Source organism: Argopecten irradians, chromosome 1, assembly GCF_041381155.1.
Source record: "Argopecten irradians isolate NY chromosome 1, Ai_NY, whole genome shotgun sequence".
NCBI lineage: Eukaryota > Metazoa > Mollusca > Bivalvia > Pectinida > Pectinidae > Argopecten > Argopecten irradians.
The window spans coordinates 66,156,075-66,180,468 of record NC_091134.1 but is presented as its reverse complement, the minus strand read 5'-3'; the positions used below and the strand labels follow the sequence as shown (position 1 = coordinate 66,180,468).

Sequence of the window (24,394 nt, the reverse complement as noted above, 5' to 3'; positions counted from 1 at the left end):
ACATTACATACATACAAACATTAATAGCAACATAACATACATTACACATAACTATAAGACACATAGATAGCACCATACATACCATAGACACATACCATAAATACATACATAGCACGTATAAACATACATACAACATAACAAAAAATCATACCATCCATAGCATATCATTCTCACTAAAACAACATATACACAAAACATTCAGACACATACAAACAAAGACACATACAGCATAGCACAATATATATAGCATAGATAACAAGCATACACATACACATACATACATACATACATACCATAACATACATACATATGCATAACAATCAGATAACTATACCATATACATACATACAATATCACATAACAAACATACACTACATACAAAACATACACATACATTACATAAACATACACTTAACATAGCATTCATAACAAACATTACACATACATAACAAACATACATATATACATAATAACATACATACACATAAAACATAACATACATCACATACATACAAACCATACACATGTATACATATACATACTAACAAACCCACACATACATACATTACATAACATACTCACACATAACATAACTATACATACATAGACACAAACCCTCATACAAATAGCATAACATTTCATACTAACACACATACAATAAAATACATATCACATAATACATTACAAACATTTACACACACATAGATATCATACATACATATCATACATATAAACATAGATAGCACATACAACCATACCACACATACATTAACACATACTCATATAGGCAACATATATACATACAATACACATACATAATCAAACATAACCAAAACCATACATAACATACATACATACATACATAACAAAATCACTACATAGACATACCATCAACATACTTATACATAACATACAAACATACATAGGCTACATAACATACTATACAAATAGCATAACAAACATAAAATACCACATATAACATACACCTAAATACAATATACATTACATAGATACTTACATTACATACATACACACAAACATACACATAACAAGTACATTTAGTACGATACATAGACAAATAAATAACAATACATACATAGCACCTACTAACATACATTCACAAACATAAATAAATACATACTAACACCCATAACATACACTCATAACATACATAGATAGACATAACATAACATACTTATAACATACATAGCATTACATAAACTTACCCATACACACCATAGACAATAACATAGACATACATACAAACAAATACATACACATTACATACATATTCAACTAGACACAAACACATAACATAACAAACTACATATCATGCTACAAACCATACACATAACATATATATAGCATAACAAACATACGATAGCATAACTAACATACATACTAATAACATAAATAAACAAACATACATATTTACATAACATCATACACATAGCATACATAACAAACACGTCATACAAAACAAATAACCATTACATACAACCTACATAACATTATCATACATAATACAAACCATACATCTTATAACATACACATAGCATAACAAAAAAAGATAGCACAACATAACATACATATTCATTGCAATACAGACAACCATAGCACCATACATACATACATACATACTACGGCATACATACATACATACATAACATACCATACAAATAGCATACAATACATACATACTAACAAATATTCATACATAACATACATACATATCTCACACTACATAGATACTACACATAACATACATGACATATAACAAATATACACATAACATTACAGCACCTAAACATACATACAAACATAAACATAACATAACAATGACACATAACAACAACCAACATACATACACATAACATAACATACTAACAAACATACATACATACCATACATACATACATACATAGCATACACATACATACATACATCCCATAACATAACATACATACATAGCACACCTATTAACAAACAAATATACACATAACATACATACATACTAAACATAACCACCAACATAAACATACATACATACTGACACATACCATAGACAAAACTTACATATCATACACCCATACCATATACATAAACATACACACATACATACTATACCACCATATACACATAACATACATAGCATACTAACAGATAACACCATTACACTATACACATACATATCACACTAACAACATAGACACATACCATACATTATTACATACGATACAACATTAGACCCATATCATACATAGCACCCTAACATTCATACACATAACATACACATACATACTACATAGCAATACATTACACATAGACTATTATATCATACTAACATAACTCCATACAATACATACATAGACACATACATAAACAGAATCGGACACATTAACATACCAAGACACATACATACATACATATACACATAACAAACATATCATACTAACACTATCAACATACACTACACATACATAACAAACATACATACATACATACATACATAACATACATACCTAATACATATACACAAAACATACATATAACATAGATACATACATACATACTATACATAGACATAACATACATATCACACATACATACATACCACATAACATAATAACACATACATACACATACATTACATAACACATACACACAAATCATAGACACATAACATACATACATAGATAGCATACCTATTATACACTATTAACATACATACATATGTTGCAGCCATACACTCATACACAGCACATACATATACACACATAAAACATAGACACATACATAACATACACATCTACATAACAAACATACAGACTTACCACACATAACATACATAGACACTTAGATCATACATAGAACATACTACATCCATACATACAAATACATTATACATACACACATACATATCATACCATACATATACACACACACTAAACATAACATCTACATCCAACATAGACACCAAACAAACATACATACACATGAACATATCAAACATAATAACATGACATGCATACACTATATACATAACACACTATACATAGCACATAACATATCATACACAGTGCTTAACAAACATACAAGTAGCTACATAACTACCATATCATAACATAACAAACACCATACATATATACATACATAACATACATAACAAACATGATTGACACATAACATACATACATACATACATAACAAACATTAATAACATACATAGACACATACATACATACATAGACACATAAGAAACATTACAAAGCACACATAAAATACATACATAATACCAAAATACACATAAATTACATATATACATAACACACCATACAAACATAGCATTACATAGATACATAGCATTACATTCATAGGACACACATAACATACATAAAAACATATGTACAAACATACTACATAGACATATCAAACATACACATATATACTTAGAAAGACCATACAGACATACCATACATACATACATAACAAACCATACATGCATACATACATATACTACCAATACATACACATCCAAACATATACTAACATATCATACACATACATAACATAGATACACATAAAGTATATACAAACATACAGACATAGACACACCCATAACATTACATAGACACATACACCCATACTACATCCCATAGATAGCATACATATATACGATACATACATACATAGACAACATACTTAAAAACATGGCATACATCTACACATAGCATACATACATAACTTAACCACTACATACGATAGCACCCATAACATACATACACAATGAATAAACACATACATGGATAGACACAGACATACATACATACATACATAACATACATACATACATTCACGCCAGTACATACATACATACATACATACCTAACATACATACAAAACATTTACAGCACACATAACATACATATATACATAGCATAATACATTACATAGATAGACAACATACTACAAACATACAAAGACAACTAAACAAACTTAGATAGCATACATACACTACATTACAAAAGACAAATATACAAAAATACATAACAGCAACATTACCTTTACATACATCATACATAAACAAAATAGACAGGCACCTTAACATTCATACACATAGCTTAACAAAACATAGACACAATACCATTAACATACATAGACCAGCATGAACAGACATAGACAAACATACTTAACCATTACATAGACACATAGCAAACGGACATAGTTGCACAAACATATCTATACATACACCCTAGCATAAAAATACATATATGACTCACATACATACATACATACATACATACACGACATAGCTTAACAAACATAGATAACACACATAAATACATACATACACATTACATACAATCAGAGACAGCACCATACATACATACACCATGACATAACATACATACATAGGTAGCACCCATACATATACATACAAATGACATAACAAAAAAATATATATTTCGCACGATAACAAACATTACACATAGCTATATACAAACATATATCAGCACCCATAACATACATACACCACATAACTAAACAAAACATATCAGAGCATACATAACAATAGATACATACATCCGATAACTAACATACATATGCACCATAACATACATACCAACATAACATAACAAACATAGAAAGCACCTCATAACATACAGACACAAATAATAACATACATTGACAGCCCATTACATAGAAACACATAACAGCATAACAAAATATTTAGCACCTATATAAAATACCTAGACATAGCAAAACAAAACATAGATAAGACCATAACATACATACACAGACACATACAAAACCACATAGATAGCACAATATCATACATAACATAGGACAACAAACTTAGTTAGACACTATAACATACATACAGATGCCATAACATACAAACCATAGCACCACTATCCATACATACACATAAGCATTACGGACAATTGATAGATAGATACATTTATCATACATACATACACTAGCATACATAAATACATAGCTACCACACCATAACATAGACACACATAGGCATCACAAACATACATAGATAGACACCATTACATTACATTACATATACCACATACATGCATACATAGATACATAGACATAAACATACCATACACATAACATACATACAATACATAATACTATACACATACACATACATATATAGAACACATACCATACACATTACATAGCAAAGACATACCTACATACACATACACATACACAAAATATATACATAAATAAAATACACATAAATAGACACATAACATACATACACATCTACACATAAACATGCATATATACTAACACCATAACATACATTACAAACAACATATTACACATACATAGACATACACCTAACATACATATCATACATAAAATAACAAACATAACATACATATTATAAATTAGATACACCATTACATAACATAGACATATACATACATAAAGTATACCATACATAAATACATATAACATAAACACAACACATACATTAGAACACCATAACACATACATAGACCATACATAGCATACATAAATCCATAGTTAATCTACTCATAACATAATATATACTACATAAACCATACACATAAACATTGATATAGACTAACAAATATAACATCACATACATATTTCAGTAGCTTAAGCAACCATAGATAGCACTAACTTACATATCAGACACATAGCATAACAAACATTAAATAGATACCATAAACAATACTATACACATAACATACAAAACATAGACAGCACCATAACATACAAACACATAACATAACAAACATAGATAGCACCATAACATACATACACATAGCATAAAAACATTGATATCACCGATAACATACTTACACATAGCTTAACAAACATAGTTAAACACCATAACATACATAACATAGATAACAAAACATAGATAACACCATAACATACATTCACATAACATAACAAACATAGACAGCACCATAACATAAATACACATAACATAACAAACATAGGAAAGCACCATACATACACACAAATAACATATCAAACATAGATAGCACCATACATATCATACCACATAAAACATAACAAACACTATACGCACACATAATACATAACACATACACATACACATACATACATACATAATAACATACACATACATACATACATACATACATACATACATACATACATACACATAATACATACATACATAAGTACATACATAGTATACACATACATACATACATAATAACATGTAGGTCATACATACATACATACATACATACATAGTATACATACATACATACATACATACATACATACATACATACATAGACATACAACATACATACATACATACATACATACATAATACAATAGGTACATACATACATAACACACAACATACAGTACATGTAGGTCATACATACATACATACATAACATACTGTAATACATAGGTCATACACATACATACACACATACAATGTAGGTCATACATACACATAACATACATAGGTCATACACATACATAAATACATACACATACATAGGTATACACATAGGGAAAAACATACAAGTACAATGTAGGTCATACACATAACATTAACACATGCAGAACGGTACATTGATAACACCTTATCATACATACACATATATCATAACATCATATATAGCACCCATAACATACATAAACATAGCATAGACAAACATATATAGCACCATAACCCTACATACATACACATAGCATAAAAACATAGATAATTCTATAACATACACACACATAACATAACAAACATATTTAGCACACATATACATTCACTACACATAGATAACAAACAAGTATAGCGCACCATACGTACATATCACATAGCATAACAAACATAGATAGCCACCATAAACATACATCACAAACATTAAACAAAACATAGATAGCACCATAACTTAATACACATAACATAACAACATAGATAGGCAGCTTATCAATTTACATACAACTTAACATAACAAACATAGCAGCACCATTACATACATATACATAGCATACAGACAAGATAGCACCATACATACATACACATAGCATAATAAACATAGATAGCACGCCTTAATACTATACATACAACAATACATGCATCATAAAAAAAAGAAAGCTCATACACAACAGACATTACACCATAGCATAATAAGACATTGATCAGCACACAAAACATTCATATCATACTAAGGACTCATATCACATAACAAACACTCAAACTAACAAACTTACACATAACTTGACATTACATACATGACACAGCATCCACAACATACATACAAATGCCTATGAACAAACGCAAACAGCATAAGCAAACACGGACATACATACACATTTGCAACACATAACATACATATCATACTAACAAATCCATAACACATTAACATAACATACATATCATACCAACAAATGCATACACAAAACATACAATATCATGCTAACAAACATACACATAACATACATATCATACTAACAAAACATACACATAACATACATATCATGACTAACAACCATACACATAACATACAATCATACTAACAAATCATACACATAACATACATATCATACTAACAAACCATACACATAACATACATATCATACTAACAAACCATACACTATAACATACATAACATACTACAAACATACATACACATAAACATACACATATCATACTAACAAACATATAACACATAACATACATATCAACTAAACAAACCATACACCATAACATACATATCATACTAACAAACCATACCACATAAACATACATATCACTACTAACAAACCATACACATAACATACATATCATACTAACAAATCATACACATAACATACATATCATACTAACAAATCATACACATAACATACATATCATACTAACAAACCATCACACATAACATACATATCATACTAACAAACCATACACATAACATACATATCATAACTAAACAAATCATACACATAACATACATATCATACTAACAAATCATACACATAACAAACATATCATACTAACAAACCATACACATAACATACATATCATACTAACAAATACATACATACACATACTACATAACATACACATATACATAAACATAACATAACATACACATAAACATAACATACATAATCAAACTAACAAATCATACACATAACATACATATCATACTAACAAATCATACACATAACATACATATCATACTAACAAATCATACACATAACAATAACATACATAATCATACTAACAAATCATACACATAAACATACATATCATACTAACAAACCATACACATAACATACATATCATACTAACAAATCATACACATAACATACATATCATACTAATAACAAAACCATACACATAACATACATATCATACTAACAAACCATACACATAACATACATATCATACTAACAAACCATACACATAACATACATATCATACTAACAAATCATACACATAACATACATATCATACAAACAAACCATACACATAACATACATATCATACTAACAAATCATACACATAACATACATATCATACTAAACAAATCATACACAACATAACATACATATCATACTAACAAACCATACAAACCATAACATAACATACATATCATACTAACAAATACACATAACATACATATCATAACATACAATATCATACTAAGAAACATAATCTACACATAACATACATATCATACTAACAAATCATACACATAACATACATATCATACTAACAAACCATACACATAACATACATATCATACTAACAAATCATACACATAACATACATATCATACTAACAAATCATACACATAACATACATATCATACTAACAAATCATACACATAATACAAATACATATCATACTAACATATCATTATAAACACATAACATACATATCATACTAACAAATCATACACATAACATACATATCTTCATACTAACAAATCATACACATAACATACATTTCATACTAACAAATCATACACATAACATACATATCATACTAACAAACCATACACATAACATACATATCATACTAACAAACCATACACATAACATACATATCATACTAACATATTATACAACACATAACATAACATACATATCATACTAACAAACCATACACATATTACATACATATCATACTAACAAATCATACACATAACATACATATCATACTAACAAACCATACAAATCATAACATACTAACATACCATACACATACATACATAATCATACTACACATCATACATAACATATCATACTAACAAACCATACACATAACATACATATCATACTAACAAACATACATAACATACATATCATACTAAGAAACCATACACATAACATACATATCAATACTAACAAACCATACACATAACATACATATCATACTAACAAACATACACATAACATACATATCATAACCAAACAATCATACACAATAACATACATATCATACTAACAAATCATACACATAACATACATATCATACTAACAAATCATACACATAACATACATATCATACTAACAAACCATACACATAACATACATGTCATACTAACAAACCATACACATAACATACATATCATACTAACAAACCATACACATAACATACATATCATTACTAACAAACCATACACATAAACATACATATCATACTAACAAACCATACACATAACATACATATCATACTAACAAACACATACACATAACATACATATCATACTAACAAACATACACATAACATACATATCCATACTAACAAATCATACACATAACATACATATCATACTAACAAACATACACATAACATACATATCATACTAACAAATCATACACATAACATACATATCATACATAAACAACAAATATACACATAACATACAATATACATACTAACAAATCATACACATAACATACATATCATACTAACAAACCATCATACACATAAACATACATATCATACTAACAAACCATACACATAACATACATATCATACTAACAAACCATACACATAACATACATATCATACTAACAAAACAATCATACACATAACATACATATCATAATAACAAACCATACTAACATACATATCATACTAACAAACATACACATAACATACATATCATACTAACAAACCATACACATAACATACATATCATACTAACAAACCATACACATACATAACATACATAACACAACACATATCATAACATACATACATACTAACAAACCATACACATAACATACATATCATACTAACAAACAATACACATAACATACATATCATACTAACAAATCATACATACACATAACATACATATCATACTAACAAATCATACACATAACATACATATCATACTAACAAATCATACACATAACATACATATCATACTAACAAATCATACACATAACATACATATCATACTAACAAATCATACACATAGCATACATATCATACTAACAAAACCATACACATAACATCATACATAAACAAAACATACATACATATCATACAACAAACCATACACATAGCATACATATCATACTAACAAACCATACACATAACATACATATCATACTAACAAACCATACACATAACATACATATCATACTAACAAACCATACACATAACATACATAACATACTAACAAACCATACACATAACATACATATCATACTAACAAACCATACACATAACATAACATACATATCATACTAACAAATCATACACATAACATACATAAACTCATACTAACAAACCCATACACATAACATACATATCATACTAACAAAATCATACACATAACATACATATCATACTAACAAATCATACACATAACATACATATCATACTAACAAATCATACACATAACATACATATCATACTAACAAATCAAACACATACACATAACTCATACATAACAAATCATACACATAACAAACCATACACATAACATACATATCATACTAACTAACAAACATACACATAACATACATATCATACTAACAAACCATACACATAACATACATATCATACTAACAAACCATACACATAACATACATATCATACTAACAAACCATACACATAATCATACATATCATACTAACAAACCATACACATAACATAACATATCATACTAACAAACCATACACATAACATACATATCATACTAACAAATCATACACATAACATACATATCATACTAACAAACCATACACATAACATACATATCATACTAACAAACCATACACATAACATACATATCATACTAACAAACATACACATAACATACATATCATACTAACAAACCATACACATAACATACATATCATACTAACAAACCATACACATAACATACATATCATACTAACAAACCATACACATAACATACATATCATACTAACAAACCATACACATAAACATAACATACATAAATACATATCATACTAACAAACCATACACATAACATACATATCATACTAACAAACCATACACATAACATACATATCATACTAACAAACCATACACATAACATACATATCATACTAACAAATCATACACATAACATACATATCATATAAAACCATACACATAACATACATATCATACTAACAAACCATACACATAACATACATATCATAACTAACAAACCATACACATAACATACATATCATACTAACAAACCATACACATAACATACATATCATACTAACAAACCATACACATAGCATACATATCATACTAACAAACCATACACATTAACATACATATCATACTAACAAACCATACACCATAACATACATATCATAACTAACAAACCATACACATAACATACATATCATACTAACAAATCATACACATAACATACATATCATTATAACTAACAACTAACAATACACATAACATACATATCATACTAACAAACATACATACACATAACATACATATCATACTAACAAACCATACACATAACATACATATCATACTAACAAACCATACACATAACATACATATCATAACTAACAAACCATACACATAACATACATATCATACTAACAAACCATACACATAACATACATAATCATACTAACAAACCATACACATAACATACATATCATACTAACAAACCATACACATAACATACATATCATACTAACAAACCATACACATAACATACATATCATACTAACAAACCATACACATAACATACATATCATACTAACAAACATACACATAACATACATATCATACTAACAAACATATCATACACATAACATACATATCATACTAACAAAACATACACATAACATACATATCATACTAACAAACCATACACATAACATACATATCATACTAACAAACCATACACATAACATACATATCATACTAACAAACATACACATAACATACATATCATACTAACAAACCATACACATAACATACATATCATACTAACAAACCATACACATAACATACATATCATACTAACAAACCATACACATAACATACATATCATACTAACAAACCATACACATAACATACATATCATACTAACAAACCATACACATAACATACATATCATACTAACAAACAATACACATAACATACATATCATACTAACAAACCATACACATAACATACATATCATACTAACAAACCATACACATAACATACATATCATACTAACAAACCATACACATAACATACATATCATACTAACAAATCATACACATAACATACATATCATACTAACAAATCATACACATAACATACATATCATACTAACAAATCATACACATAACATACATATCATACTAACAAAACCATACACATAACATACATATCATACTAACAAACCATACACATAACATACATACATAACAAACATAACACATACATACATATCATACTAACATACATACACATACATACATATAACTAACAAATCCATACACATAACATACATATCATACTAAACATACACATAACATACATAAACAAACCATACACATAACATACATATCATACTAACAAACCATACACATAACATACATATCATACTAACAAACCATACACATAACATACATATCATACTAACAAACATACACATAACATACATATCATACTAACAAATCATACACATAACATACATATCATACTAACAAATCAATACACATAACATACATATCATACTAACAAATCATACACATAACATACATATCATACTAACAAATCATACACATAACATACATATCATACTAACAAATCCATACACATAACATACATATCATACTAACAAACCATACACATAACTACATATCATACTAACAAACAATACACATAACATACATATCATACTAACAAACCATACACATAACATACATATCATACTAACAAACCATACACATAACATACATGTCATACTAACAAACCATACACAACATACATATCATACAACAAACCATACACATAATACATATCATACTACAACTACACATCATACTATACAAACCATACACATAACATACATATCATACTAACAAACCATACACATAACATACATATCATACTAACAAACCATACACATAACATACATATCATACTAACAAATCATACACATAACATACATATCATACTAACAAACCATACACATAACATACATGTCATACTAACAAACATACACATAACATACATATACATACTAACAAACAATACACATAACATACATATCATACTAACAAATCATACACATAACATACATATCATACTAACAAACCATACACATAACATACATATCATACTAACAAATCATACACATAACATACATATCATACTAACAAACCATACACATAACATACATATCATACTAACAAACATACACATAACATACATATCATACTAACAAACCATACACATAACATACATATCATACTAACAAACCATACACATAACATACATGTCATACTAACAAACCATACACATAACATACATGTCATACTAACAAATCATACACATAACATACATATCATACTAACAAATCATACATAACATACATACATACATACACAAACATCATACACATAACATACATGTCATACTAACAAATCATACACATAACATACATATCATACTAACAAATCATACACATAACATACATATCATACTAACAAACCATACACATAACATACATATCATACTAACAAACCATACACATAACATACATATCATACTAACAAACCATACACATAACATACATATCATACTAACAAACATACACATAACACATACATACATATCATACTAACAAACCATACACATAACATACATACATATCATACTAACAAACCATACACATAACATACATATCATACTAACAAACCACCCATACACATAACATACATATCATACTAACAAATCATACACATAACATACATATCATACTAACAAACATACACATAACATACATACAATCATACTAACAAATCATACACATAACATACATATCATACTAACAAACCATACACATAACATACATATCATACTAACAAATCATACACATAACATACATATACTAACATACTAACAAACATACACATAACATACATATCATACTAACAAATCATACACATAACATACATACATCATACTAACAAAACCATACACATAACATACATATCATACTAACAAACCATACACATAACATACATATCATACTAACAAATCATACACATAACATACATATCATACTAACAAACCATACACATAACATACATATCATCTAACAAACATCACATAACATACATAATACTAACAAACCATACACATAACATACATATCATACTAACAAATCATACATACATAACAAACATATCATACTAACAAACCATACACATAACAATACATACATACTAACAAACCATACACATAACATACATATCATACTAACAAACATACTACATCATAACATACATATCATACTAACAAACATACACATAACATACATATCATACTAACAAATCATACACATAACATACATATCATACTAACAAACCATACACATAACATACATATCATACTAACAAATCATACACATAACAAACATATCATACTAACAAACCATACACATAACATACATATCATACAACAAATCATACACATAACAAACCATACACAAACCATACACATAACATACATATCATACTAACAAACACATAACATATCATATAACAAAAACAAACATACATATCATACTAACAAACCATACACATAACATACATATCATACTAACAAACAATACACATAACATACATATCATACTAACAAACCATACACATAACATACATATCATACTAACAAATCATACACATAACATACATATCATACTAACAAACCATACACATAACATACATATCATACTAACAAACCATACACATAACAATACATATCATACTAACAAACCATACACATAACATACATATCATACTAACAAACCAATACACATAACATACATATCATACTAACAAACCATACACATAAACATACATATCATACTAACAAACCATACACATAACATACATATCATACTAACAAACAATACACATAACATACATATCATACTAACAAACCATACACATAACATACATATCATACTAACAAACCATACACATAACATACATATCATACTAACAAACCATACACATAACATACATATCATACTAACAAACCATACACATAACATACATATCATACTAACAAACCATACACATAACATACATATCATACTAACAAACCATACACATAACATACATATCATAACAAACAACACAACTACATATCATACACAAACATACATACATATCATACTAACAAACCATACACATAACATACATATCATACTAACAAACCATACACATAACATACATACATCATACTAACAAACATACACATAACATACATATCATACTAACAAACCATACACATAACATACATATCATACTAACAAACCATACACATAACATACATATCATACTAACAAATCATACACATAACATACATATCATACTAACAAACCATACACATAACATACATATCATAATAACAAACCATACACATAACATACATATCATACTAACAAACATACACATAACATACATATCATACTAACAAACATACACATAACATACATATCATACTAACAAACATACACATAACATACATATCATACTAACAAACCATACACATAACATACATATCATATCATAACAAACATACACATAACATACATATCATACTAACAAACATACACATAACATACATATCATACTAACAAACCATACACATAACATACATATCATACTAACAAACCATACACATAACATACATATCATACTAACAAACCATACACATAACACATACATATCATACTAACAAACCATACACATAACATACATATAACATACACAAAACAAAAAACCATACACATAACATACATATCATACTAACAAACATACACATAACATACATTCATACTAACAAACATACACATAACATACATATCATACTAACAAACCATACACATAACATACATATCATACTAACAAACCATACACATAACATACATATCATACTAACAAACCATACACATAACATACATATCATACTAACAAACCATACACATAACATACATATCATACTAACAAATCATACACATAACATACATATCATACTAACAAACATACACATAACATACATATCATACTAACAAACCATACACATAACATACATATCATACTAACAAATCATACACATAACATACATATCATACTAACAAATCCATACACATAACATACATATCATACTAACAAAAACATTACACATAACATACATATCATACTAACAAATCATACACATAACATACATATCATACTAACAAATCATACACATAACATACATATCATACTAACAAATCATACACATAACATACATATCATACTAACAAACCATACACATAACATACATATCATACTAACAAATCATACACATAACATACATATCATACTAACAAACCATACACATAACATACATATCATACTAACAAATCATACACATAACATACATATCATACTAACAAACATACACATACTACAACAACACATAACATACATATCATACTAACAAACCATACACATAACATACATATCATACTAACAAACCATACACATAACATACATATCATACTAACAAACCATACACATAACATACATACATATCATACTAACAAATCATACACATAACATACATATCATACTAACAAATCATACACATAACATACATATCATACTAACAAACCATACACATAACATACATATCATACTAACAAACCATACACATAACATACATATCATACTAAGAAATCATACACATACCATAACATACATATCATACTAACAAACCATACACATAACATACATATCATACTAACAACATACACATACATACATATCATACTAACAAACATACACATAACATACATATCATACTAACAAACCATACACATAACATACATATCATACTAACAAACCATACACATAACATACATATCATACTAACAAACCATACACATAACATACATATCATACTAACAAACCATACACATAACATACATATCATACTAACAAACCATACACATAACATACATATCATACTAACAAACCATACACATAACATACATATCATACTAACAAACCATACACATAACATACATATCATACTAACAAATCATACACATAACATACATATCATACTAACAAACCATACACATAACATACATATCATACTAACAAACCATACACATAACATACATATCATACTAACAAACCATACACATAACATACATATCATACTAACAAACCATACACATAACATACATATCATACTAACAAACCATACACATAACATACATATCATACTAACAAATCATACACATAACATACATATCATACTAACAAACCATACACATAACATACATATCATACTAACAAACCATACACATAACATACATATCATACTAACAAACCATACACATAACATACATATCATACTAACAAACCATACACATAACATACATATCATACTAACAAACCATACACATAACATACATATCATCATACTAACAAACCATACACATAACACATAACATACATATCATATCAACAAAAACCATACACATAACATACATATCATACTAACAAACAACATAACATACATATCATACTAACAAACATACACATAACATACATATCATACTAACAAATCATACACATAACATACATATCATACTAACAAATCATACACATAACATACATATCATACTAACAAATCATACACATAACATACATATCATACTAACAAACCATACACATAACATACATATCATACTAACAAACCATACACATAACATACATATCATACTAACAAACAATACACATAACATACATATCATACTAACAAACCATACACATAACATACATATCATACTAACAAACCATACACATAACATACATATCATACTAACAAACCATACACATAACATACATATCATACTAACAAATCATACACATAACATACATATCATACTAACAAACCATACACATAACATACATATCATACTAACAAATCATACACATAACATACATATCATACTAACAAATCATACACATAACATACATATCATACTAACAAATCATACACATAACATACATATCATACTAACAAATCATACACATAACATACATATCATACTAACAAATCATCACATAACATACATATCATACTAAACAAACCATACACATAACATACATATCATACTAACAAATCATACACATAACATACATATCATACTAACAAATCATACACATAACATAATCATACTAAAAATCATACACACATAACAAACCATACACATAACATACATATCATACTAACAAACCATACACATAACATACATATCATACTAACAAATCATACACATAACATACATATCATACTAAGAAACCATACACATAACATACATATCATACTAACAAACCATACACATAACATACATATCATACTAACAAACCATACACATAACATACATATCATACTAACAAACCATACACATAACATACATATCATACTAACAAATCATACACATAACATACATATCATACTAACAAACCATACACATAACATACATATCATACTAACAAACCATACACATAACATACATATCATACTAACAAACCATACACATAACATACATATATACTAACAAACCATACACATTACATACATATACTAACAAAAACCATACACATAACATACATATCATATAATAACAAACCATACACATTACATACATATACTAACAAACCATACACATTACATACATATACTAACAAATCATACACATAACATACATGTCATACTAACAAATCATACACATAACATACATATCATACTAACAAATCATACACATCATACTAACAAATCATACACATAACATACATTTCATATTAACAAACCATACACATAACATACATATCATACTAACAAACCATACACATAACATACATATCATACTAACAAACCATACACATAACATACATATCATACTAACAAATCATACACATAACATACATATCATGCTAACAAATCATACACACATAACATACATATCATGCTAACAAATCATACAAATAACATACATATCATACTAACAAATCATACACAATAACATACATATATCATACTAACAAATCATACACATAACATACATATCATACTAACAAACCATACACATAACATACATATCATACTAACAAATCATACACATAACATACATATCATACTAACAAATCATACACATCATACTAACAAATCATACACATAACATACATTTCATATTAACAAACCATACACATAACATACATATCATACTAACAAATAATACACATAACATACATATCATACTAACAAATCATACACATAACATACATATCATACTAACAAATCATACACATAACATACATATCATACTAACAAATCATACACATAACATACATATCATACTAACAAATCATACACATAACATACATATCATACTAACAAATCATACACATAACATACATATCATACTAACAAACCATACACATTACATACATATACTAACAAATCATACACATAACATACATGTCATACTAACATACATATCATACTAACAAACCATACACATTACATACATATACTAACAAACCATACACATTACATACATATACTAACAAATCATACACATAACATACATATCATACTAACAAACCATACACATTACATACATATCATACTAACAAACCATACACATTACATACATATACTAACAAATCATACACATAACATACATGTCATACTAACAAACCATACACATAACATACATATCATACTAACAAACCATACACATAACATACATGTCATACTAACAAATCATACACATAACATACATATCATACTAACAAATCATACACATACCATATATCATACTAACAAATCATACACATAACATACATATCATACTACTTACAAATCATACACATAACATACATATCATACTAAGAAATCATACAATAAACATACATATCATACTAACAAATATACACATAACATACATATCATACTAACAAATCATACACATAACATACATGTCATACTTACAAACCATACACATAACATACATATCATACTAACAAACCATACACATTACATACATATACTAACAAATCATACACATAACATACATGTCATACTAACAAACCATACACATAACATACATATCATACTAACAAACAATACACATAACATACATATCATACTAACAAACCATACACATTACATACATATACTAACAAACCATACACATTACATACATATACTAACAAATCATACACATAACATACATATCATACTAACAAACCATACACATTACATACATATACTAACAAATCATACACATAACATACATGTCATACTAAGAAACCATACACATAACATACATATCATAATAACAAACCATACACATAACATACATGTCATAGTAACAAATCATACACATAACATACATATCATACTAACAAATCATACACATAGCATACATATTATCTGGATGTCATACCTGAACATAGAATGCATCTTTGAGACAGTCTGAGATAGAACTACTGGTAGATATTAAAGCCATTTGTTGAACAGCGGTCAGCTTGCCTCTTAGGTAGCCATCACGTTCATACTGCTCCAGTGTAGATTTGAGGCTAGATTGTGTACGTTTTAGCTGGTCTGGGTCGACATCAAACACTGTCACATTATAGCCAGCGCTGGCAAATATCATTGACCAGTTCTGCCCAATAAGGCCACTGAAACACAATAAATAATAATAAGAATATTTGGTTTGGTCATTTCATTTGATTGGCTTATATAAAACATCCTTTTAACAGCCTGGGTCACTTTAGAATGTTACATACATTGTATTATAATATGAACCTTAATACTATTGTGTTGTCACTTGTGACACAATTTGTTGACATAGATATTGTATTACAATGTACATGTATCACATGTGGCTGCATTACATTGTATTACCAGAGATTTAGATAGTACTACATTGTATACAATAGCATTATGTATGTTATATACACAAAGTATTGTGTATTGTAAAACATAATTATGTGTTATGCAGATTACAGGTAACATGCACATGTAGGTATTATTTCTACATTTGATTCCATATACTTGACTGTCAACGTTACTGTCAATATATTACAGATTGTACATTTTGGGATTACACGTTTTTATTTTTATATGTAATTTATAATTTCAGTACATGAGATATTTACTTATTACATGGCATTCGTCTGTACAAGTGCATGTGTACAGTAATAGAGGTATTGCATAGGAATGCATACATATTGTAATGACGGCGTGAGTATGGCAAGCCGTTTGGGTTTTTATCTATTGAAATGAAGATATCTCTATTTAATTAAAGATATCTCTATTTAGAATGAAGATATCTCTATTTAATTAAAGATATCTGTAATTCAAATAAAGATATCTCTATTTAATTAAAGATATCTGTAATTTAAATTAAGATATCTCTATTTCAACTGAAAATAGAGATATCTTCTTTTAAATTACAGATATCTCTATTTCAAATTCAGATATCTCTTTTTGAATTACAGATATCTTTAATCTTAATTGAGATATCTTTATTTTAAATAGAGATATCTTTAATTATTGTCCAATTAACGATATCTTTATTTAAAATATCACTATTAGAGATATCACTATTTAAATTAAAGATATCCCTATTTCAAATAAAAATATCTTTAATTTCGTTTATATAGATATGTCTTCATTTGAAATACAGATATCTGTAATTCAAATACAGATATCTCTATTTCAAATAGATATCTCTATTTAAAATAGAGATATCTTTAATTGAATTACAGATATCTGCAATTATTTTGCAATACAGATATCTCTATTTAAAATAGAGATATCTAGAGATATCTCTATTTGAATTAAAGATATCTGTATTTCCACGTGTTTGCTCAGTACGAAGATTAATTTTGAAACACAAAGAAAATAATGATTAATCCTGATCAATTTTAATGAAACGCTTTTAATTGAATTGGATTTTAAGAATCCATATGCATGTATGATAATTGTAGGTCTATTAAACCGATAAACTTGCTCCTTTGGAGGGGATTTCTTAAGAACAGGACATGGCAACTGCTCTCCGAAAAACAGCGAACTGTTGCAGCTATAATTGAATAATATTGAAAGCGGAAACGTTGTAACACCGTCTGCATTCCCCGCCATATTTTGCGTCACTACTGCTTTACTTCCGTCATGCGCAAAACGGAGAGTCAAGGGAGCAGTCGTTTTTCTATTTGATAGTTAAATACAGATATCTCTATTTCATGTCAACAAATAGAGATATCTGTATTTGAAATAAAGATATCTGTATTTCTACAACAATTAGAAATATCTGCATTTGAAATAGAGATATCTTTAATTGAATTAGAGATATCTGTATTTGAATTAAAGATATCTTTATTTAAATGCAGATATCTTTATTTACAATGAAATGCAGATATCTTTAATTGAATTAGAGATATCTTTAATTGAATTAGAGATATCTGTATTTGAATTAAAGATATCTTTATTTAAATGCAGATATCTTTATTTACAATGAAATGCAGATATCTTTAATTGAATTAGAGATATCTGTATTTGAATTAGAGATATCTCTATTTCGTGTTTAAATAGAGATATCTCTATTTTAAATAGTGATATCTGTAATTCAAATACAGATATCTCTAATTCAATTAAAGATATCTCTTAATTCAATCAAAGATATTTCTAATTCAAATACAGATATCTCTAATAGTTGTAGAAATACAGATATCTTTATTTTGAATACAAATATCTTCATTTCAATAGGTAAAAACCCAAACGGCTTGCCATACGTGAGTACATGCAGACATGTACGTTACAATTTACATTATGTAACATGTGCTGCAGAGAATTATTAATCTATAATTTATCGAGTGCAACCACATAAAGTTGCTGGTGACTTAGATAACAACCCTATTCGTAGGTAAACAGGTCACACCGTACCGCAACCTATCTCGCTAGCCTAACTCCAAGAGTTATGCCGCATGACATTACATTCAATCTTTATTTAAACAGATTCCTTATCAGAATAGCAGACTAAATCTCCATATAAAAATATCTACCTGCCAACTATCCCGATCTTCTTGGAGGAGGATGCCATCTCGCCTCGTCTTACTGCATGTATACTCTACACTCGAATCGAATGCGCCGCTATAATTTCGCCCACTATATATATAGAGTTATCGCTCCTATTTAATCACCGTCGTCTGCTTTGCGATGGCATTTTAAGATTAACCTGCATATGAATAGTATCCAAAGGACCAAGAAAAAAATCTTTATAACCATGTATACGTATTCTTTATTGACTAGATCTATTTGGAACATTGAGAAAGTGTTCTTACATATATGTACAACTAAGCATGTGGTCTTTATACAGACTCGGTGGTCGCTAAGGCAGGTTTAACTGTACATGCTTATGTAATTATTAGCGTATTTACTTTTGTGTAGCGTATTTATATATGGCAACATCCTCGATATTCCAGGGGTTACCAATAATGTCGTTACTGTATATCCACCGCCGAACTACATATACTGTAGTATTTAGCGAGAAGCAATATGAACAGAACGGGTGATGTAGCCCTTTGATAT

The 24,394-nt window shown here is 27.5% G+C and overlaps 1 protein-coding gene across 1 annotated transcript in view; it reads right to left on the bottom strand.

The window, feature by feature from the left end:
• The window catches only part of LOC138305920 (lambda-crystallin homolog), a 47,351-nt gene extending 23,402 nt beyond the window's left edge, over nt 1-23,949 (bottom strand). Inside the window, 2 exon segments of the mRNA XM_069246215.1 lie at nt 21,249-21,483; nt 23,869-23,949. Of these exon segments, the coding sequence (XP_069102316.1) occupies nt 21,249-21,483; nt 23,869-23,906 (273 nt within the window). The 5' untranslated portion in view covers nt 23,907-23,949.
• Nucleotides 23,950-24,394: the final 445 nt, after the last annotated feature.